This window comes from Zootoca vivipara, chromosome 9, assembly GCF_965207765.1.
Source record: "Zootoca vivipara chromosome 9, rZooViv2.hap1.1, whole genome shotgun sequence".
Classification (NCBI taxonomy): Eukaryota; Metazoa; Chordata; class Lepidosauria; order Squamata; family Lacertidae; genus Zootoca; species Zootoca vivipara.
In genome coordinates, this window is record NC_142592.1 from 1,338,432 (window position 1) to 1,362,955 (window position 24,524).

The 24,524-nt window shown below is 44.7% G+C and overlaps 1 protein-coding gene across 6 annotated transcripts in view; it reads left to right on the top strand.

Annotated features, from left to right (window-relative positions):
- The window catches only part of FRMD4A (FERM domain containing 4A), a 346,110-nt gene that overhangs the window by 254,054 nt on the left and 67,532 nt on the right, over positions 1-24,524 (top strand). For all 6 annotated transcript variants that reach the window (XM_035127381.3, XM_035127379.3, XM_035127378.3 and 3 more), the window contains 6 exons: positions 133-189; positions 4,491-4,513; positions 12,403-12,486; positions 17,506-17,571; positions 18,449-18,506; positions 19,406-19,492. In XM_035127381.3, coding sequence (XP_034983272.1) covers positions 133-189; positions 4,491-4,513; positions 12,403-12,486; positions 17,506-17,571; positions 18,449-18,506; positions 19,406-19,492 — 375 coding nt within the window. The remainder of the gene's footprint in view (positions 1-132; positions 190-4,490; positions 4,514-12,402; positions 12,487-17,505; positions 17,572-18,448; positions 18,507-19,405; positions 19,493-24,524) is intronic.

Below are 24,524 nucleotides of genomic sequence, written 5' to 3' on the forward strand. Positions count from 1 at the left end.
TTTTTCTATGAATCCACATTACTTTCAGACTCCTTCAGTATACAATGGAGACACAGAGGTATCACTTCTTTTTGGAAGAACTAAAATAAATAAATTACTTGCTTATTCACCCTCATTTTCTTTTCTCATCAGGAGCTCATTGAGGTCGACAGTGAAGTTGTGTTTGAACTGGCTTCATACATCTTGCAGGTAAGTTATGTCAGATTTGTTCTTTTTATCTTCCAACTTTCAAGACTTGCCACTTAAGGATTTAAAAATAAATAAATAAAACACATATTCTTCTTCTTACACTGCGACTTATGTGCATATATGTACAAACATGCCACTTACTAGATCTGTGTTGTGCTACATTGCTCTGTGGATGACCCGAGATATAAAGATTCAAATCCCCACTTGGTCATGAATGGGTGACCTTGGGCCAGAGTTGTTGTGAGGATCGTATGAAGATGTGGAGAGCTATCCTGAAAAGGTATTCACAGTTTTCCTGAAAAGGTATTCACAGTTTGTGGCCCACAAAGTCTACCAATATATTGGGGCAGGCCAGGGGTGTGAAAAGTCCCCTCTTGGTTGGTTTGCAGTCCCAATAAGACAGCAAAATCAGAAAGTTTCCCAGGCTGCATTTTACTTGTCAGATCAAAGTTTGTGCAAGGCTGCTCCACTCATACATCACACTCCTTGTTAAACTGAAGGTAAATTTGCAAACCTGACTTGAACTTGTTTCAGGAAGCCCCAATGCAGACATAAGTATGGTTTGCACTAGCAATTGCTTGTTGAGGTCCTGCATGTACAGTGAAACAATTGTTTGGTCTGACAAATTAAGTTCTGCCCACTTGAGACCATAGGTTGTATCCAACTAAGCTCTACTCAAAGTATACCCATTAAAATCAATGGACCCAAGTTGATCACGTTCATCATTTTCAGTGGGTCTGCTCAAGAAGGACTAACATTGGATGCAACCCCATGTATACAGACCAACAAGACTTGTGTCTCACTTTGTTAAAAATATTCATGGAAACTGCTTTAGCCATGGTTTGTTCATAACAGATGTATCACGTAATGGCCTGGTTTCACTGTAAGACATATTTGGGACTGCACAAATATGCTGGCTCCCCAAAAGGAGCTTGCACCTCCTTTCTTCCAACTTTCTCCAGTTCAGTGCAGCATGTCAACTTAGTCAAGGCTTGGCTTAGCATGTCATCTGAACCCAGGCTTGTAGTTAAGCTCTCTCCACCATGGGCTGTAACCAACCTTGGCTCATGGTTAAGGAGGGGAGAGACTAACTTTTTTGTTGTTGGTTGCTATCATAGACTCCTATTGGGGAAGGGCAGAATAGAAATTGTTATTATTATCATTATTGCTAGGCGTATGAGATTTTTAAAATAATCAGTCTTCAGTGCTTGTTAAATACTTAATTATAAAACCAAGACCAGTGAAATGTTAATTCAGTTCCATTGGCTTTCATAAGCATGTATTGTACCACGCTGGGAGCTAGCCCCATGATATAATTAGCAGAAATGGAGATTGCCAACCCCAAGGGTACTATAAAGTAACTGTTTTATCCTTCCGCTGTAGCCCCAGTTAATTGATTGCCAATTAAATGGAATTAACAAACACAATTGTAAATTCTACTCTAGACATCCACAAACGTTTCCTTGGAGCCTTAGCAATCAATTAATTTGAATTACAGCAGGAGTAGTTAAGTCTAGTAAAACCTCCATAGTGGAACTGCTTCTGAAGTGGTTGTGCTATGGTTACGCAGTCATGCTGAACAAAGTTTGACTTTTGTTTCCTGCACAGGAAATGCTCAGGAGGTATAGAGAGGTTTGAGGGCATTTTCAGTCACAATTATATGGCACCCATGGTCTTTTATTGGGCAAGATGGGCCTGCACAACTGGTGATGCACCAAACTGAGGCAACCCACAAAGCCCTGATCTGCAACCATCCGGTTGCTTGGCAACTTTCCCCTTCCCCTTTTTCTACAGTTCCTGGCAGACAGCAAAACCATACATACTGTAGCTGCTTGGTTGCATTAGAGCTTGGTCAGCCAAATGTTCTATGAGCCTAGTCTATTGCTAGTTTCAAAGTGAAAGGAAGGCCTACTTGAAGCCTTGCAGATAGTTGTTTTGGAAGTCACATTTTCCTTTCTGGCACCTCCCAAACCGGCTTTTAACACAGAGAGATCTTCTTTTCTAGGGAAGAAGCAAATAACTTCCCTTCTATTATTTACTCCTGAAAATCATTCAGTGAAATGCAGGGAGGTTTGCTTAGCAATGTCCTTTCTGAATTTAAGAATTACACAGTCACTTTGATAAGCACTATTGAGTCACTAAGTGAAGATCAAGAGGTATATTGGGGTATGGGAATATACAATTTACAGAATTTTCCAATAGCAAAGTGTTGAATATGTATTTAAAAATCAAACTCTGTTGAATATAAAAACCCAAGAGACATCCTGCCAGACTTGGTTTTTCTGTCAAGAGTGTAATATGGCTGGAATTGAAAAAAACAAAACTTTTACAGGTTTAGGCTGGCCTAAAACTAGGCTTCTGGCTTGGGGAGACCTAGCTCTGTTTGGGGAAGGGGACAGTAAAAGTCATTGTGAAACAGCAAATAGACTATTATTGGTATAAAATGTGTATCAAGTGTTTGGCACCTTATTCTACTGCCTTTTTACCCATTGGTTCATTGAGCAATTTGATAGTAATTATGCTGCCCAAACATTTCACACATATTTTGCATGTGTTTCTGTAGGCATAATGGCTGCAATCCTAACCCTGCTTACCTGGGAAAAAGCCCCACTAAATTCATTGGGACTTACTTTTGAGTAAACATAACCATGAGTCAACATAACCATGTTTAGGATTTCAGCTTAGAGCTTTCTTTTTTTAAAAAAACTGAAGCAGAAAATTCATGGAAGAGGCCTGGACATCCCTAATGCGGATCAGGTCCCTATGTGTGTATTCTGTCTTTCTCTCATCTCCCTCCTATAGCTACAGCCTTGGTTCTAGGAGAAGGGGTCTGTTATTCAGCCCTACCTGTTTCCAAATCAGAGCCCTGACACTTCACAATCCAAAATTAAACATTCTTCTAATGGAAAACAGTAGCAAAAGTGTGTAACATTGTTTCGATTATGGATTGATAGTCAGAGTTAAGTCACAATGTTCCCAGATGCAAGACATCTAAAACAAACATGTTGTGCTCCCTTGAGTGGTTGCTTAGGAAGTGCAAATGTTGTGAAAAGATATTGTGTCCAAAGGAAAATAAAATAAGAAACTGAGCTGTCCCAAATGTACTTAACTTACTAAAGGAATCCCAAGTCTCAATAGGACCACATCTCTGCTTGCCAGAGTTGGTATGAGGCCAGTCTTTAGAAGATAAACAAACTGTTAGGCGTTAACCTCATGTCATGGCTACATCAGAATATTGGGGCACATCTATGCTACAATATGAGACTTTCAATTCAGCTTTGCACATAAATTTGCAAAAGTTATTAGCCCACAAAACCTTCACAAGCCTGGTTTCCACACATAGTTATGTTGGCACATCAACAGACTACAGAAAAATCATCCAGATGTCTTCTTATTTGCCCTATCTTTTCTGCCTGGTCACCTATAGTCAGTTCTCACTCATTCCAGGTGACAAGGTTTACAGATATTTGCATGCCTAATGTTTAAGTATTATAGTTTCTTCCAAAGAATTCAGGGATTCTGTAATGTTTGTAAGAAAGGTATGTTAGAGATCCTCACACCCTCATAGAATTATAGTTCCTTAATTTCCCTTGACCAAAGTGGGGGGGGGACTGTGGTGTAGTGTTGTGTCTTGCTTTTATAGAACTGTGCTCTAACAGAGTGGTCAGAAGGCAAAGTATGGCCTACCAATGGACCACTGTCTAGTTTTCAGTGGGTAGCCTTAATGTCTGTTGCTAGGGTTCTTGTAAAGCAGGAATGGCTGAACAACTCGCGTCAGTGCTAGCCAGCAAGGTCAGAGGTCAGGAATGATGGAAGTTGAAGTCCAACAACATCTGGAGAGCCACAGGTTTCCCATTGTAAAGAGTGCTGGGCTGGGTAGACCCTGGATCTGACCCTGTGCAACACTTATTATGTTCCTAAGCGAGATTGCATACTCAGAATCACTTAGCACAGACTAGTCATGTCTTTAACTATCCAGAGATTCTGAATATGAAGACTTCTTTGTAAATTTAAAACATGAATCCATGGGGATTCTGACAGAGAAAGGCTGAAGTTGCCTCGCCCTTCCTTAAGGTTGGGACAGCACATTGAATCACCAGGATACCCCTACCGGCTACCTATTCATGCTTCTTAAAGTTGATAGATGTAAACACTATGATGATATTTTGTTTTGAAGATGGGGTAATTTAAAATGCTTTGGAATGCTTTTATTTGCCATGTCCAGAAATGTATTTTTCTTCATGTGTATATGCAAAATTAAGTGATGTTTTATCCTTTGCCCCCTTTTCATAATTTTACAGGAAGCAAAAGGAGATTTTTCAAGGTGAGTTTTGCATCCATATTCTTCAGTTAATTATTTTAAAGGAAAATGATTGTTGTTAAGCTAGAACGTGTGTCTTATAATTATGTAGTATAGCTACACCCCTAGAGTCAATTTTTTTTCTACTTGTCATTCAACCCACAAATACAGCATATAAAGGAAATGCAAACGCTTGTTGATACATTGTACATAAATGATGTGTTTGTGGAATTCAGGAAACACAATACTGTATTCCTCCCTACAGCAGAAGGAAATCTCTAAGGAAATGACTTGGCTTCCCATTTCCTTAAACATACATCCCAAGAGTGACTGTTTTACACTTACAGTTCTCCCTGGTCTGGCTTAAAAAGAGGTCACTTAACAATTGCATTGGTGTCGGCTGCATAGTGCAGCCTGGAAGAGCTGGTGGGTCCTTTACTAGGTTTCTCCCTCAAGCCAGCTGCATCCTGCATATCAGCATTAGGCCCACTCAGGACTGATGAGTCTGCTCACAGCACAATTATTGCCCCAGCTGAACCTATGGCACATGCTAAGGCAGTGCATTCGCCTGCGCTCACCCCTCTAGTCCAGAAGGCTTATTAAATGCCACTGTTTAGAATTTAGAACTTTTAACTAACCCCCAAAATAAAGCAATAAATTAAAATATGCCATTAAGCACCTCAATCTGAAAACGTTAGGAACACAGAACGATGCAGGTCACACTTTGCTGTAGGACAGGCTGAAACTCTGACACAGCACTTTCAGAACCTCAAACAGCTTGTGAAATCCTGACGTATTTGTGACTAGGAAACACAAGCCTGTTCTTGTTTATATTTCTCAACTTATAGCATTTCAGATTAGTTTGGTCACTGCAGTTCAGTAACAGGGCCAGGAGAAGTAATTAGATATTTTAGCATGCAAGTTGCTTTATTGCAGCAACACCACAGAAGAGACGTTGCCAGCTTGTGTCGGTTTTGGTGCAAGCTAGCAAGCAAAGCATAGTGCTTGGAACAAAAATACAGCAATATTTAAAATTCTCCTAGAACATATGTTACAAAAAGTAAAAAAAACCATATTGATTGTTGTTATTATTGTTTCGTCGTTTAGTCGTATCCGACTCTTTGTGACCCCATGGACACCAGGCACTCCTGTCTTGCACTGCCTCCCGCAGCTTTGTCAAACTTATGTTCATAGCTTCGAGAACACTGTCCAACCATCTTGTCCTCTGTCGCCCCCTTCTTCTTGTGCCCTCCATCTTTCCCAACATCAGGATCTTTTTCAGGGAGTCTTCTCTTCTCATGAGGTGGCCAAAGTATTGGAGCCTCAGCTTCACGATCTGTCCTTCCAGTGAGCACTCAGGGCTGATTTCCTTAAGAATGGATAGGTTTGATCTTCTTGCAGTCCATGGGACTCTCAAGAGTCTCCTCCAGCACCATAATTCAAAAGCATCAATTCTTTGGCGATCAGCCTTCTTTATGGTCCAGCTCTCACTTCCATACATCACTACTGGGAAAACCATAGCTTTAACTATACGGACCTTTGTTGGCAAGGTGATTGGCAAACAGAGAACTGGGAGTTCATCTTTTTTTTCTTTTTCCCTGCTTACTTCATTTCTCTTATCTCTTTGTGATCTCCAATTCATGCTTTCCTTCTATTTATTTTTGAAGTTCCCTGTTTTGGATAAACAAAGCTACACACAGGAAGGTGATGGACGGGAGATGGAGGTTCTTGCATGAGAGGCAGAGAGGAGAGGATCTCCCAGGGTGGGAGGCTGTGGGAAGAGGGGGAAGCTCCCTGGGGAGAGCTGTGTCTGGAATGAGGGTTAAGATACAATTATGATAGAGGGATTTGTATTTATTCTCCTCCTCCTCTTCTCCTTCTTCTCCTTCTCATCTTATTCTTGTTATCTCTCTCTCACACTGTATTTTATGTGGAAAACTTTCAATAAAAAATGATTCAAAAAGAAAGAAGTCCCTACATATTAGAATTAGGAATGGTGGGATTCTGGTCCTATGGTTCTATGAGGCTACCAAAACAAACCCGGCTAGGAGAACCACAGTTTGTTATCAATAGACTCTTCAATTCTGTGGATTCTTATGAGAGCCAGACAGTAATTATTTGAAAGCCCCAGAGTCAATAAAAGCATCAGTAGTGTAACTTCCTTCAACAGTTCATCAGAAAGAATTTACCGTGTTAGTTTTAAGATATTCTCCACCTCCACTAAAAGTAGACGGAGGGAAGAGGAGCATGATTTGAGCAGCCTGCACCAGCACACTTTCTGGTTCTTGATAAGCCATAGTTTGCTTAACTCTGGTTTGCCGTCATACATGAACCAGGCCACTGTGTGTCAGTGCTCAAAAATTGTCAGATATCAGATACACTAACACCTACAAAAGCCACACAAAGGAGTCGCTTTGAAAGTGAGATGAAGGAGATGGAAAAGAGCATCTAGCTCTGGTGTACTAAATGGTGATAATCAGACAGGAAGGAAGGCAGAGGGGTAATTTGCCACTAAGCAATGTATTTGCATAATGAAAATGTACAGTTGGTAATTTTCATTCCTTGAAATGAACTTGTAGTTAAACAATTAGTGTTTGAGAATAAATGAGAGCAGCCAGCTTGCTGCCTTGCTTAATTGCACCACAATGATAGTGATAGCATTGCAGTTCTGCTAGCACTTTTTTCCCTGAAAAATGTTCTGATTTTGCCTGATTTAATTTAAATTTAAACAGACCTGTGCAACTTGTGATCCATATATCAGAGCCAGCTTTCACCTGCAAAAAGAACACTTGTCAGACACCTGACGGGCCACAGTACAGGGAAAATCTGGACATATGGCAGCCCTAGTTTTGAGGGAGCGTTGTTAGTCACTGTGAAATTTGTCATATATGTGGCAATTGTCTATTTTGGCTGGAAACTCCCTGATCTTGATTCCCAGGCATTCCCCTGTGTTTGGGCGAATGACCAAGGAATCCTTTACTGCTGATGACGGGCTGAGGCACAGTTCTTCTATCAGAGGGGCAAAGAAAGATTTAGCTGACTTGTAGAATATAAGCACTGGCTTTCCCGGTTTTTCAGGAAAACAATAACACCCATTTGTTGTTTAGTCGTGTCCGACTCTTCGTGACCACATGGAACATAGGATGCCAGGCACTCCTGTCTTCCACTGCCTCCCACAGTTTGGTCAAATTCATGTTCGTAGCTTCGAGAACACTGTCCAACCATCTTGTCCTCTGTCGTCCCCTTCTCCTAGTGCCCTCAATCTTTCCCAACATCAGGGTCTTTTCCAAGGATTCTTCTCTTCTCATGAGGTGGCCAAAGTATTGGAGCCTCAGCTTCATGATCTGTCCCTCCAGTGAGCACTCAGGGCTGATTTCCTTAAGAATGGATAGGTTTGATCTTCTTGCAGTCCATGGGACTCTCAAGAGTCTCCTCCAGCACCAGAATTCAAAAGCATCAATTCTTCGGCGATCAGCCTTCTTTATGGTCCAGCTCTCACTTCTATACATCACTACTGGGAAAACCATAGCTTTAACTATACGGACCTTTGTCGGCAAGGTGATGTCTCTGCTTTTTAAGATGCTGTCTAGGATTGTCATTGCTTTTCTTCCAAGAAGCAGGCGTCTTTTAATTTTGTGACTGCTGTCACCATCTGCAGTGATAAAGAAGCCCAAGAAAGTAAAATCTCTCACTGCCTTCATTTCTTCCCCTTCCATTTGCCAGGAGGTGATGGGACCAGTGGCCATGATCTTGGGTTTTTTTATGTTGAGCTTCAGACCATATTTTGCACTCTCCTCTTTCACCCTCAATAAAAGGTTCTTTAATTCCTCCTCACTTTCTGCCATCAAGGTTGTGTCATCTGCATATCTGAGGTTGTTGATATTTCTTCCGGCAATCTTAATTCCGGCTTGGGATTCATCAGCCTTTCGCATGATGAATTCTGCATATAAGTTAAATAAGCAGGGAGACAATATTCAACCGTGTCGTACTCCTTTCCCAATTTTGAAGCAATCAGTTGTTCCATATCCAGTTCTAACTGTAGCTTCTTATCCCACATAGAGATTTCTCAGGAGACAGATGAGGTGATCAAGCACTCCCATTTCTTTAAGAACTTGCCATAGTTTGCTGTGGTCGACACAGTCAAAGGCTTTTGCATAGTCAATGAAGCAGAAGTAGACGTTTTTCTGGAACTCTCTAGCTTTCTCCATAATCCAGTGCATGTTTGCTATTTGGTCTCTGGTTCCTCTTCCCCTTCGAAATCCAGCTTGCACTTCTGGGAGTTTTCGGTCCACATACTGCCTAAGCCTGCCTTGTAGAATTTTAAGCATAACCTTGTTAGCGTGTGAAATGAGCACAATTGTGCGGTAGTTGGAGCATTCTTTGGTACTGCCCTTCTTTGGGATTGGGATGTAGACTGATCTTCTCCAATCCTCTGGCCACTGCTGAGTTTTCCAAACTTGCTGGCATATTGGGTGTAGCACCTTAACAGCATCATCTTTTAAAATTTTAAATAGTTCAGCTGGAATATCATCACTTCCACTGGACTTGTTATTAGCAGTGCTTTCTAAGGCCCATTTGACTTCACTCTCCAAGATGTCTGGCTCAAGGTCAGCAACCACACTACCTGAGGTGTACGAGACCTCCATATCTTTCTGGTATAATTCCTCTGTGTATTCTTGCCACCTCTTCTTGATGTCTTCTGCTTCTGTTAGGTCCTTACCCCTTTTGTCCTTTATTATGGTAATCTTTGTACGAAATGTTCCTTTTATATCTCCAATTTTCTTGAACAGATCTCTGGCTTTCCCCATTCTATTGTTTTCCTCTATTTCTTTGCATTGCTCATTTAAGAAGGCCCTCTTCTCTCTCCTTGCTATTTTTTTGAAATCTGCATTCAGTTTCCTGTATCTTTCCCTTTCTCCCTTGCATTTTGCTTGCCTCCTCTCCTCCGCTATTTGTAAGGCCTCGTTGGACAGCCATTTTGCTTTCTTGCATTTCCTTTTCCTTGGGATGGTTTTCGTTGCTGCCTCCTGTATAATGTTACGAACCTCCATCCATAGTTCTTCAGGCATTCTGTCCACCAAATCTAAATCCTTAAACCTGTTCCTCACTTCCACTGTGTATTCATAAGGGATTCGCTTTAGATTGTATCTTACTGGCCCAGTAGTTTTTCCTACTTTGTTCAGTTTAAGCTGGAATTTTGCTATAAGAAGCTGATGATCTGAGTTACAGTCAGCTCCAGGTCTTGTTTTTGCTGACTGTATAGAGCTTCTCCATCTTTGGCTGCAGAGAATATAATCAATCTGATTTCAATGCTGCCCATTTGGTGATATCCATGTGTAGAGTCGTCTCTTGTGTTGTTGGAAGAGAGTGTTTGTGATGACCAGCTTGTTCTTTTGACAGAACTCTATTAGCCTTTGCCCTGCTTCATTTTGAACTCCAAGGCCAAACTTGCCAGTTGTTCCTTTTATCTATTGATTCCCTACTTTAGCATTCCAATCCCCTGTAATGAGAAGAACATCCTCCTTTGGTGTCATTTCTAGAAGGTGTTGTAAGTCTTCATAGAATTGGTCAGTTTCACTTTCTTCAGCACCGGTAGTTGGTGCATAAACTTGGATTACTGTGGTGTTAAAAGGTCTGCCTTGGATTCGTATCGAGATCATTCTGTCATTTTTGAGATTGCATCCCAGTACAGCTTTTGCCACTCTTTTGTTGACTATGAGGGCCACTCCATTTCTTTTACGGGATTTTTGCCCACAGTAGTAGATATGATAGTCATCCAAACAGAATTCGCCCATTCCCTTCCATTTTAGTTCACTGATGCCCAGGATGTCGATATTTGTTCTTGTCATCTCATTTTTGACCACATCCAGCTTACCGCCATTCATGGTTCTTACATTCCAGGTTCCTATGCAATATTTTTCTTTACAGCATTGGACTTTCCTTTCGCTTCCATATCCAAAACTGAGCGACCTTTCGGCTTTGGCCCAGCTGCTTCATCAGCTCTGAATCTACTTGTACTTGTCCTCCGCTCTTCCTCAGTAGCATGTTGGACACCTTCCGACCTGAGGGGCTCATCTTCCAGCGTCATAACTTTTGTATGCCTGTTGTCTTTGTCCATGGAGTTTTCTTGGCAGGGATACTGGAGTGACTTGCCAGTTCCTTCTCCAGGTGGATCACGTTTAGTCAAAACTCTCCACTATGACCTGTCCATCTTGGGTGGCCCTGCATGGCATAGCTCATAGCTTCTCTGAGTTATTCAAGCCCCTTCGCCACAACAAGGCAGTGATCCATGAAGGGGATAACACCCATAAATTGGCACAAATCGCATACTGAAGAAAGACTTCCCTGTGTAAGCAAGTGCATGTCTATGGCACTATCCTTGTCATTCAGCTCTCCATTTTACCCATAGGGCAGTCATGGTTGAATCGGTACTTCATACTGGGTACTGTTTGAGACTTTTGCAAAACAATAAGTATGCATTTGTTCTTCCTTTGCTGTGGAAAGACCACACATCTCTTATGGAAACAGTGAGATCCAGACAGCCCCCCACCTGATGGTACCACAACTGCAGTTTTCAGTTCTCTATGGAATGTGACTGAGTGGGTGTTATGGGGGTGCTCAGTAACGCCTGCCCCATTTTGCTGCTTGGGGCAAAATGGGAAGTACCACATTTCCCTGCCCTGCCACTCCCACGGCTGCCATAGCTGTTGCTGCTGGCACCATTTCTCTGCCCGCCCTGTCACTTCCACCATCCCAGGCAAGATCTCACCAAAATCGCGCAAGATCTTATGCAGGCGCAAGATCTTGGGTAATTTCAGCAGATGCCAGTGGTGCTTCCGTGCTAGCAGAGAAGATGGCGGGACGTCCGTGGGGCTGCTGCCTCAGGGGCTTCTGCTGCCTGAAGCGGTTTGTCTAATGCCAGAGCCAGCTCGGGGGGGGGGGGTGCTTCATCTGTGGATGGTTTATCAGCACTCATTCATTGCTGTTCTGCTTTGAGCTGGAAATGGAATGGCAGCTTCTAACACTCTGCAGTCAAGTGGGCAATCAGCCTTTATTCAGGGACAAATGTTAGGGTGGGGAATGGGTGTTGTTGGTTGTTTCTGGGGAGGAAACATTTCATACTCCTTCTCCCATTGCTGACCTCTCTTTCATGATCCCCCTGCAATTCAGGGGGAGGGGTGTTATTTAAAGATTCAGTTAGTTAAAACTGGCAGTTATGGTCACATAATTTCCTTAACTGAGTGACTAACTGGCCTACATGGAGCTACACTATGAATTCCCCCTGCAGTGCTACCCCAGCCACCATTCCAAGAACTTTCCTTTTTTAATGTTCTTTTTCTCAGCTGTGCAGGCTGTGCTCTGCTGTGTCTAGTGCTGAGGTTCACTTTTCCTCTCCTTTTCCCACAAAGAGTGCTGAGCATATCCTCGCTCTCCCCCCCCCCCACTCCAAGCAAGCCCTGCAGGGGGAGGGAAGAGAGGCTTGTTGGGGCCCGGCTGACATTCTAATCAATGGCTGCATTTTGGAAGAAGTTAAATCAAGGGGTCTTATTGTGTGCGTCCTCCTCCCACCCACCCCCTTTTCCTCCACCATACGGATTTTCCCCACAGAATCTCTCCCCCTGAAAACACACTGTCCTGTGTTGTTTTGTACATTCAGAGCTAGTATTATGAAATGCAGGAAGAAAAAGGAACCTAGACATCTGTGATAGCTTTGCTCCGATTTTGATACTATAGTGGGAGGTTACTATGCTCCCAGATGCAAAATAAATAAAGGGAAAGGAAAAAAAAGCTACCCCACAGCATTTCATTAAAGGGGAACAGATGTTCAGACCAGAGCAGCCAGCCAGCCATTGCAAGCCTCATGGTTAATTTCTTGTAGATTGATCCCCCTTTTCGAATTCTCTCTTTTTCAGCAATGAAATAGTAAGGACTGACTTAAAGAAGCTTCCCGCTCTTCCAACGCAGGCACTTAAGGAGCACCCATCTCTTGCTTACTGGTAACTTTTTTGTGTGTTTAGAAGCGCTTACCCATTTCACTCATTTGTGGGATGGTGCATTGGTCAAGATTGCTATGGGCATGTCTATACTGTAAAGTTTTATTGGCTTTCTCACTGTTGTGACTTCCCCCAAAGACATCTGAAAATTGCTGTTTGGTGAGTGTGGTTGATTGAGACTTCTCAGTTAGAGATTCCCTAAGCTGCCCACCCTTCACAGAATTACATTTGCCAGAGAATGTCAATATTCCCCAACCTGGTGCCCACCAGATATTTTCAATGATGACTCCCATCAACCCCAGCCAATATGAGCATGCTGACCAGGGCTGATGTGAGTTGTCGCCCAAAATATCTGGAGGGCATCAGAGTGGGGAAGGCTGGTTCATTCATGTGAGCACCAACCTGCAGGTTGAAATAGTACAGCCCATACACAGATCTGCTACTGCAGTGAGAACTGGGGCACAGTCCATAGTTTCCCACCTTTACCCTCTTGCAGCCTGGTGCGCATGCCAAGGAGACCCAGAGCACTGCTCAGTTCTTCTAACCCAGGCTTCCTCAACCTCGGCCCTCCAGATGTTTTGAGACTACAATTCCCATCATCCCTAACCACTGGTCCTACTAGCTAGGGGTCATGGGAGTTGTAGGCCAAAAACATCTGGAGGGCCGAGGTGAGGAAGCCTGTTCTAACCCATGGCGGTTAGCACACACTTTGCAAAGTCCTGTGGGAGAGCGCACTGAGGTTAAGCAGCCCTGATCCTTCCTTCTTTTTTGCTGCATACTTGCTATGATAATTATTGGAGACAGGACTGTGGATTTTCAACCTCTCATATATGAGAGACTTAATACTGAGCCCCATGAACATGCTCCATGCTGCAGCCTTTCCTCTTCTCCCCAGGCTGAGAATGAAATGTGCAGGCACATTAGGGGAGATGGAAGCATCCTATTTAAATTCAAAATGCCCTGAGGATAAGTCCCTCCGTCTGCCTCCCCCACCCTTTTCATCAATGCAAATATAAATTGGTTTAGGAAAACTACAGGCAAAATTTGTTTTGCTGCTTTGCTGTTGGTGGTTCTCTCATGTCTCTCTTTAAAGCATTGGACTCCAAGCCCAGTGATGGGTGGGGAACTCCTCTTTTCGGCTACTCCTTTAAATTCTCCACTCTCATAATCTGATGGCAGAAAGGGAGTGTGGTTTTCATGTTGTAGTTTGGGAATCCTTGTTTATTCTCTCCCCAGTGCCCCCTCACATGGGGAGGACAGACTTATTTCTCTTGTCCAGGTACTAATTCTGCAAAATTAGCATTAACTTGGTACAGGGCTCAAGTTTCCTGTGAAATTCTAATATAGTTTCTGAGTCCACCCCAGGAAAGTTTCCAAATAGCTGTACAAATACAAACAGCTGTATTTAAAATCCCTGCTTGGGGCATACATAGACCTGTAGTGCTGGGACAAACCTCAACTTACCTGTTTTGTTTCTGTAAAAACAGAAAATCTAACTATTTGGCATTTCAAACGCACTGCCTGCCATCACTGTCTGTCTGTCTGTCTCTGCAAGCATAAAGGCCAGGGCAGGAAAGGGAACTTGTGGCCCTCCGTCCTCTCTTGTACCCAGCCAGCCTGGCCAGGAGGATGGGAGTTGTATCCAGCAACATCTGGAAGGCCACAGATTAGCCTTTAATCTTCATATTCTCAGGATTCTTTCAATATATCATTCAACACACACACACAAAATTAAAAAGCTACTAAATGTAGCCTACATGTTGCCTTTGTATAAGCTTCTGTTTTACCACTGGCGCTGCTTTCTATAAAGAGCATAATTCTCTGGGATAATCATCTTTAGTGCCTGGGACAGTCAGCTAGAGATTATCTGTTTTCAGGACTCTAGTTTTCATGTCAACACACATTCTGCCTTTTATAAAATCTGAACATGGTTCCTAGCAGATGAGGTGGTAGAACTGGGCTGCACCATTTCAGGTGGCAGGTGGGGGAATTGTGCGGCTGAATGCTCCCCTCCCCCCAAAAAATCACTATACATACAAGGATAGCATATTAGATCCCGCTATTTTTATGCACAGAGAGCTTTTATATTTAAATAAGTATTCAGTTGTGTGATCCTTTGCATACAATGGGAAGTGTCCAGGAACAGTTTTATAACACCTCATTTACTGATCTTGTGACTTGTATCTCAGTGGATCTGAGTTGCCTGATCCAGCTCACTTGGTGAATTTTTTTTTCACTTGTTGCCATATAAGGCGATATCTCAAAATAGGATGTTTACAGCTATTCACCAAGACTTACAAAGCAGTTCTTACTCTTCCAAGTAGCTTTTGGTGCAATCTGACTGCTCCTCTTGGGTGAGGAAGGACAAAAGATTAATACTGTATCTATGAACAAGAGTTCCAAGATAAGGCCAAGGTTTAAAAAGTTACTGTTTTCAGTAGAGTTATAAAACCCAGTGATTTCACCTCAGGTAACTTGTTACTACGGGACCCAGGTGGCGCTGTGGGTTAAACCACTGAGCCTAGGGCTTGCTGATCAGAAGGTCGGCGGTTCGAATCCCTGTGACGGGGTGAGCTCCTGTTGCTTGGTCCCAGCTCCTGCCAACCTAGCAGTTTGAAAGCACGTCAAAATGCAAGTAGATAAATAGGAACCGCTACAGCGGGAAGGTAAACGGCATTTCCATGTGCTGCTCTGGTTTGCCAGAAGCGGCTTTGTCATGCTGGCCACATGACCTGGAAGCTATACGCCGGCTCCCTCAGCCAATAATGCGAGATGAACGCGCAACTCCAGAGTCGGTCACGACTGGACCTAATGGTCAGGGGTCCCTTTACCTTAACTTGTTACTACAGTTTTACTTTACTTTCCCAGTAATTTGGCAACATGATTGCATTCATAATTTGATATTCCTTAGAAGTTTACTTCTCTACTTCAGTAGAGAGCTCTTCCAAATATTAAAAAAAAACCCTAGTGTAAACACACTGATAAATCATGGTCAGCATGGAATATGTTTAGGTTTACAGGTTTAATGAATTTGAAATTGGTCTTTTGTGAGTGCACATTCATTCTCTCCCCCCCCCCCTCGGTTCAATTACAAAGCAGAATGCGTTTATTTTGCTTTTCTGGCTGCACTCTGCTCCATATGTTTGGGTTGGTGTTGGACTACCAACATTTGCTGTTAACATTCTAGTACTGTACTTTGGTGAGGGCAGGAAAAGAGCACAGGCTCTCATCTATCAGGCTCCAGAGAGAATGGAGAAAACCGTGAACTATTTCTGCTGTGCTTAGAACTGCTGGCAGATCTGGAGGGGCTGTGCTTGTGGTTGTGTACTAGTGTGGGGTGAAGGAGCTGCACAAAGTGGTATGAGAACAACCTGTAGTGCTGCTGCTGCCGCTGCTGCCGCTGCCGCCGCCACCAAATTGCTGCTGCTTCATCCCTGCCCACCAGGCCTGCAGCTGGGTGTGGAAAGGGCATCTTAACATCTCCACCTGAAGGATTCAAAACCTTCGTTTGAAGCGGGTTTCAGATCCTGGGCAGCCTTTGTCGTGGCTCGTTTTGATGCTGTCAATCTGGGGTTTTTCCAACCTTCGCGTTAACATCCATATGAACCTTATTGTCTGTGCAATGTCTTTCATTTGATTTGAAGGAGTTCACAGAGATGTTTACAAGCTGACAGGCCTGCAGGGGCACTTGAGTTTTAGTGCCATTTCATGCCTATCAAAGAATTCGCCATCTGAAGTAAAATGCATTATGAATGAGTTTACCTGTCACCAAAATAGTGACAGTTTGGAGTCACTGCCATGTTAACAGGTGGCCTCAGCCCAAGTGCAACTGTCAACGGTCTGCTGAAAAGATGAACAGCTGAAATTCAACCACTTAGAGGCCTTTCTCTCCATTTAATTTCTCTGTTTGGAATCATTTGTTTGTACAGAATTTAGGAACGGGATAGGTTCTGTTTCTGAATTTTTGACTCAATTCATACATCACACTAAATCATGGTTTGCTCTCCCAAGATATGGTTCAAACTTTTAAACCTCATACTTGTTTGGGTTTAGTAGGCATTGGAGGCAGAGGAATAATTAATGGGGTTTGTTTTTTTCATTCATTGTTATCACAAAGATTTTCTCATTCTGATTTGATGGCTGGTTACAAACCATGGTCTGTTAATTCAAACATTGCACCAAACAAGTGATAGTTGCCAGATGTTGCTGGACCCACTTCCATCATCCCTGATGTCAAACCCTGATGGCTGAGACTGATAGGAGTTGGTCCAATGGCACTTGGAGAACACCAAGTTGGCTATTTGTGCACTAATCATACTGAAGCTTTCTTCACCATGGCCCTATAGCAGCCTTTCCCAGTCTTGGGTCCCCCAATAATGTTGGGCCACCTGTGCCATCATCCCTGACCGTTGGCCATGCTGGCTGACGATGGGAGTTGAGAGTCCAACAACATCTGGCAACCCAAGCTTGGGAAGCACTGCTCAACATACTTCCATTTGGCCCAGAGCAAATAGTTAAAGAGATCAAGAGTGGGCCACAGATTGCATGCACAGATATGCCCCATACATTTCTGCTTCTTTTCACTTGCCAGATTCAGCCAAAGTTAAGTGTAGTATCTACACAGATTATATTTCACTGTAACCATGGGTTTCATTATAATCAGGATTTCCAACCATCATTTTTCTCCTGGTTAAGATGGATCTGGTTAGTGTTATCCATGGTTAAGGGAGGAGGAAATTCTTGAAATAGGTCTCTGTTTTTGTTGCATTTCTGCCTCTGTGTGTGTAGTTCTTGTAGTAGTTCTTGTTTTAATTTATAAACATAAAAGTTTTTAAAAATAACTGTTTTTGGTATTAGCTAGCTTTGTTTTTCTGCTTTCCATCACTTAGTATTTTTAGACCTCTTTGGGAATCCTTGGGCTGATAGCCACCATTTTATGAGATGCCTCTTCTACAATGGAGGCCCTGCACTATTTTTTCAGCTGTGCTAAAGGTAATGAGATTCTGTTTCTCTCCTTCAAAGTGAGGACCGAGTTATTGAGCATTACAAGAAGCTAAATGGGCAGACAAGAGGTCAAGCCATTGTCAAGTAAGTTGGGAAGAGGGATTCTACTATGATGAACTTTGTCTCTGCGATGTAACATGGAGGGCGGGGAGTTGAACATTCTACAAGTAATTACATAGCATTTTCTATTTTAGTGCAGTGGTTTTTGGGCTGTGTTCCAGGAAACACTGAGGTCCTTTAGAAACTTTTCAGGAGTTCCTCAGTGAGAAGATGACTAATGTTGGCCAAGCCTTAAAAAAATAGTCTTCCTACCACAGATTATTGGCCACCATCCACAGTTGTAGGAGAATATTGGCTGGGTTCTAAAGTGTGTACTCAATTGACAACAGCAAGGCCTAAGAAGATCTCGAACTGCACCCTAACACAGATGGGTGTTTCAAGATGTTTGGGGGTCTCTTGACATGAAAGTTCTTAAAGAAAGGGTTCCCTGAAGGCAGAATATTTGAAAGCCACTGTTTAACATATGCTCTTTCAGACTGCAAGTCCTCCTCTAGACATACAGTAGTGTTGTGGTCTTTAATTTAGATTTCATTGCAAAGAATTTGAACGTGCCACTCCAATAAATACTTCAATATAATCCAGTATTTCATGAAATATGTTACAATGATGCAAAAGGTAATGGGAGGTCTCATTGAAGTTTAACAAAATCTACAAATCCCTTTTAAAATGTCTAACAATTTACCCTACCAGTCCTCACAGCTTCCCATCAAGATGGAGATAAATAAAACATGCTTCTGTGTCCTATACAATGATATGGATCCACTCCTACTCATTAGTTTTAGAATTCGTGTCCTTAATATACCCTGGAAGGGGTACCCAAATGTTAATGAGGATTGTTGTTTTTTGCATTGCCTCCCCTTGTTGTCTGTGTGACACTGTTATTTTGCACTTCCCTCCACAGTTACATGAGCATTGTAGAATCTCTTCCAACATACGGAGTCCATTATTATGCAGTTAAGGTACGTTTCAACTGAAAAGTGTTATTTGATGGAAATGTTGTCCAAGTGATTTGCAAGAATCTATATATATAAAATGTAGGCATTGCGCGTGCAGATGTAACAGCCTTTTTCTGTAACTGCTGAACCGTAATGTAACAAATTTGGCCACAACGTTCCATGCCCATCAGGGAGGGATCTGGCATTTTAAAAATTCCAAAAAAACACACCTTTCGCACCTAAAATAATGATTAAACACAAAAAGTGGTGCCCAAATTAGACGTCACCACCAGAAGCTCTGAAGACTCCAGAAGCAGCCAATAGAAAGGCAGATCACACGCTGCTGCCTCCAAAGCCGCACCACCAGATGACATCACAAAATTCCACAGCAACCAACTGAAAACAGGCCTTTTGCAGCAACAAGGCCCAACATTGCCCAGCAGACTGAATAGGCCACAGCAGACTAGGCCACTTTCCAGACTACACCAAGTGGAGGTAGGGCCTGCCGGGGGGTGGGGGGCCAAATAGGGGGCAGGGATAGGTAATGGGTCAGAACAGGGTGGGGGGAGACATAGGAATGCGCAGGTTGCCACTTTGGTTCAATTTAAACTGGTAAAAAATGGTCACAAATTGGGATTTTAAAAAGCAAGACAGGAAGGAGGACAACACACACAAAAAAAAAACCTGAATGCAATTTATTGACAATGACATTCACTGTCAAAAGTGAGTGAAGGTTAACAACATGAAAACTGCTTGTTTGAAAGCAATCTCTGTTAAGGATGTTCCAACTGTCGAAGACTGTCCAAACACATTTGAAATTAATAAAGGCAGGGGATTCTTGCTACCTTTGCCTCTATATTTTTGCTAAACCCCCTTCAGAATAACATTGACTCTGGTATATGTGCACGTTTTCTTTACACCAGGACAAGCAGGGAATTCCTTGGTGGTTAGGACTTAGCTACAAGGGAATCTTTCAGTATGACTACCACGACAAAGTGAAGCCAAGAAAGGTAAGCACATTATTTAAAGAGACTTATGTTGCCTTTTGCTTGAATGAGGAGGCCAACATGTTTAACTTATGGATTTTATAGATAATTTTAATCTATATTTATGTTTGATGTTTACAAGTTTTGTGCTGTATGCAAATGTGCAGTATGCAAATTTTATTAAATTGATATATGAGCAGAAACATTTGTCAGTGAGTGTTTCTGTAGGCTACTTAAAGAGGTCATGGCAGAGAGTTAAGAGTCTGAAGTAATCCTTATTTACTGCGGTCACTGTTAGGAATTTGAGGGCACAAGGAGAAGGGGACAACAGAGGACGAGATGGTTGGACAGTGTTCCCGAACCAACATGAGTCTGACCAAACTGCGGGAGGCAGTGGAAGACAGGAGTGCCTGGTGTGCTCTGGTCCATGGGGTCACGAAGAGTCGGACAGACTAAACAACTAAACAACAACAACTGTTAGCAGAGAGCATTGGAATGCAGCTGCAGCACTATTAATTGCAAGGGCTTAGAATATTGTGTGATATTTAGTATAGCCCATTTTCTCAAAGGTGTAAGAAGATGGAGACAAAATCCCAGTTTTTACCTTGGTAGTATCTTGCTATAGGTTCCTATACATATTTAAATAAGGCAGAATAGGGCGAAAGAAAGGGAAGAGTTGCCTTTTGCCAATTCTTTTGTTCCAAGTGGAGAAGCTGTGGATATCAGCATTGCTTGAAAGTGGCTGGACATCTGAATGCCTGAATATAACCAAGATATTTGCACTCTTATATGATTACAATTGAGAGCAATCTTCTATACAGTTTTGTGCAGGCACATTTTTCTCCAGAAAGTAGCACTGTCTTTGATTGCACATGTTCATTTGTACAAACTAGCCATTGTGCATTCTCAGAAAATTACAACTTGTCAGCAGCCGAGATATTCCATTCATTCATGCCCCGAAGCATCTAGCATTGTTCTGATGAGATAAATGGGAGTTAGGCTCATGCTCTTCATTCTCTCTCTCCATCCTATGTGGATGAAACTTCTGAAACAGAGCCTCCAGAACCAGACACCAAGTGGTGTGGTACCTTGTTGCTTCCTTTCAAATGATGTTTCAGAGGAGATAAAAAGGAACAAGGTCTGTACACCTTCCTCATCTGAGCCAAGGTAGTGGTAGCTGGAAGCAGCCACCTTGGTGACTAGCCCTGGCTGGATGCACAAAGAAGAGGGTTCTTCTGAGTCTGAAGAGGGGTGGAAGTTTAGAAGTTTGCGCTGTGCAATCCAATAAGCAGTGTAGGAGGCTGCCTGAGACCACAGAATTCAAGAGGAGCAGGGCTTCTCTGGAAAGTTAAAAAAATATATCTTGAGAAAATAAGGTGTGGAGTCAAGGGCAGTTGTGCCACACACACACTGATTTTCCCAGTTGCCGACCCTAATTATCACTTCATTCGTCTGGAGTCAGAAAAGCCCCTCACAAACAACAAGATATTGAGGCAGCAATATACATTTTTGACTGGGGCACTGGTTAACCCCATTTCCCCTATAGCCAAGAAGTCATTATGTCTCCCATCAGTTGATAAATCTGTTGGACTATCATTAAGCTCTTTTTTGGAAAGAGTATGTTAGTTTTAAACCCTAACCTGGAAGTGAAATCTCCTTTGGGATGTGAAATATACTCGGAGTCGAGAGTGAATTTCATGCTCTTTATTCAGCTCATAGTCATCAAGGAGGAGAAGAGAAGACGAATGGCTCTTTTCCCAAAACCATCTGCTTATATACATTATTTACACAATGGGCCTTGCGTGATTGGCTACTTCAGGGCTACACCTGTGGGCCAATTATATTGTGGATTGACTTCTCCCTGCAGCCTGATTGGCTGCTCCTACAGGCCAATCAGGTAGCAGATTCACTTCTGCCAGCCGCCTGATTGGCTGCTCCAGCAGGCCAATCAGGTTGCGGATTCACTTCCACCTGGAGTTGGATTGGGTAGCTCCCGCTGATTCTGAATCCTATTGTTCTAGGATTCAGCTCAGTACATAACACCCCTCCCCTCTAAGTTCCAGTCCTGCCCGGGAAGTTGCATTCGTAGTCCCCAAGGTCTGCTGGCCGCCTCCGTGTGCGTTGTGGCCTGGGGTGTTCCTTGGTCAGGGGTTCTGGTTCTGGCTCGTGTTCCGAGGCTGCTGGCTGTGCCGGGGCTGTCTGGTCTGGCGCCACTGAACCACTAGGTTGTAGCTCTGGTTCCGGTGTCCTTCCAGCCTCGGGGCGCCCCTCTGTGCCTACTGCTTCTGCTTCCCCTGCCCACCCCTCTCACTCTACAGGCCTCACTGCCCTGCTGTCCCCTTGGGACCCCTCTGTCCCGCTCTCCTCCCGGGTTCCTCCTGGGAATCGTCGCCGTAGCTGGTCGCAGTGGCGGCGCCAACATTGCCCCCCTTCCGTTAGTACCTCGTACGACACGGGACCGGTCACCTTGGTGACTGTGGCGGGTACCCATGCTGGGCCTGCCCCAAAATTCTTTGCATACACTGGGTCCTGGGCCACAAATGTCCGGGGGTTCCTGCCTTTCCCCACCACTACCTCATCCTGAGCTCTGTCGGGGTGAAGTCGGTCCAGTCTAGTTGCAAGGCGCCGGCCCATTAGTAATTCAGCTGGGCTCCGGCCCGTCGTTGTGCTTGGGGTGCTGTGCTGTGCTAGAAGAAATGCGGCAAGGCGGTATTCCCAGTCCCCTTGTGTCATGCGGCGGAGGCTGTCCTTGGTGGTCCGCACCATGCGCTCCGCTTGGCCATTGGTGGCAGGGTGGAATGGTGCTGAGCGGATGTGGCGGATGGCGTTCTGCGCTGTGAAGGTCTGGAACTCCTCTGACGTGAATGTGGTTCCATTGTCCGAGACGAGAGTGTCAGGGAGCCCGTGGGTCGCAAACAGCTTACGTAGTACCCGGATGGCTGCCGCCGTAGAAGTGGATGGTACCAGTGCGACCTCCAGCCATTTGGTGTAGGAATCCACCACTATGAAGAATGTTTTTCCCTGGAAGGGGCCAGCGAAGTCCACGTGCAAGCGTGACCATGGATGTCGGGCGGACTCCCAGGGCTGGACTGGGGCCCTTGGGGGATCCGGGCGGGATTCTTGGCAGGTCTGGCAGTGTTGGACCCAGGCCTCTATCTCTCTGTCAATCCCCGGCCACCACACATAACTCCTGGCAAGGGCCTTCATCCTCACTACCCCTGGGTGTGTCTCGTGTAGGGCTGTGAGGACCCTTTTGCGGAGGGGCTGGGGAACAACAACCCTGCTTCCCCATAACAGGCACCCCTTGTGGGCCGACAGTTCATGTTTGCGGTTTGTGTAGCCAGCGAATTCTGGCCCGGGGCTGCTGCTGGGCCATCCTCGCCACACCCAGTCCAGGACCCGGGAGATGACCCTATCTTTTGTGGAATGGTGCGCAACTTCTTGTGCCTGAATGGGTCGGTCGGGAAGCAGCTCCAGGGTCATAACCTCTTGTGCAGGCGCTGGGTCGGGGCCTGTTTCTGGTAGTGGTAGCCTGCTGAGGGCGTCTGCGTGGCCCATCGCCTTCCCAGGGCGGTGGATTAGTGCATACTGGTAGCCGGCAAGGAAAATTGACCACCTGAGGACACGTGGAGACAACACTTGGGGGGTCTGCTTCTCAGGGGCAAACAGGCCAAGCAACGGCTTGTGGTCAGTCACTATGGTAAAGGGCCGCCCGTACAAGAAATCATGGAATTTTTTTACGCCCTTCACGATTGCCAGACCCTCCTTGTCAATCTGTGAGTAGTTTCGTTCGGCTGCAGCAAGCGTCTGGGAGAAGTATGCCACCGGCACCTCTCTTCCATCCGGGAGTTGGTGTCCCAGGACAGCGCCGATGCCATAGGGAGAGGCGTCGCATGCCAGCACCACTGGCAGCCTCTCGTCGAAGTGTGCTAAGACCGAGTTCGAGACGAGCAAGTCCTTGACTGCCTGGAATGCGGCCCTTTGTCGCTGGCCCCACACCCAAGGGGCCCTTTTATCTAGGAGTCTGTGTAGGGGCTCCGCTACCGCTGCCTTATGGGGAAGGAAGGCATGGTAAAAGTTCAATAGTCCCAAGAATGACTGAAGTTTGGGCTTGCTCTTGGGCGCTGGGGCCTCACAAATGGCCCGTACCTTGTCACCGGTTGGATGGACCCCTTCTGCGTCCACCTTAAATCCCAGAAAGTCCACCTGCGGCACTCCCAGTAAACACTTTTCCCGCTTCACCTTGAGGCCCGCCGTCTGGAAACGGTGCAGGACGGAGCGGAGGCGGTCCTCAAATTCCTCTGGTGTGGGCCCGGCGATCAGTACATCATCGAAGAAGGGGGTGACGCCAGGAATCCCTTTAAGGAGAGAGTCCATTAGATTCTGGAATATGCCTGGTGCCACGCTAACGCCAAATTGCAGCCGCTTTACTCTGAATGCCCCTCTGTGCGTCACAATCGTCTGAGCCTCTGCTGTGGCTTCGTCCACAGGCAACTGTTGATACACTTGGGCCAAGTCCAGTTTGCCAAAGATTTTTGACCCAGCCAGGGTGGCGAGGACATGGCTGACCACTGGCACTGGGTATGCATGGGCCGTGAGAGCCTTGTTTATGGTGCATTTGTAGTCTGCACAGATGCGGACCGAACCGTTAGGCTTGACGGGTGTGACAATTGGAGTTTCCCAGGGGGCGTTGGGCACCGGCTCCAGCACTCCTTGCTCCACGAGCCGGTCCAATTCCTCGTCTATGCGGGGTTTCAGGGCGAACGGGACCCGGCGGGCCTTGTGTCTGATGGGTCGTACAGCGGGGTCTAGCTGTAGGGCAATGGGGGGTCCTGTATATCGTCCCAATGCCCCATCGAAAACCCCTGGAAACTCTTTGCATATGGCGTCCACGTCCACTTGTAAGCTAGTGCGGTTCACCCCGGTAACGGCTAGCCCCAGAGGTCCAAACCATGCCAGTCCCAGTAAGCTAACGTAGGGGCCCTTAACTACCAGCAAGTCCAATTGTTGCTTTCGCCCTCGATATTGCACCCTGAAGGTCCCCACCCCCATAGTA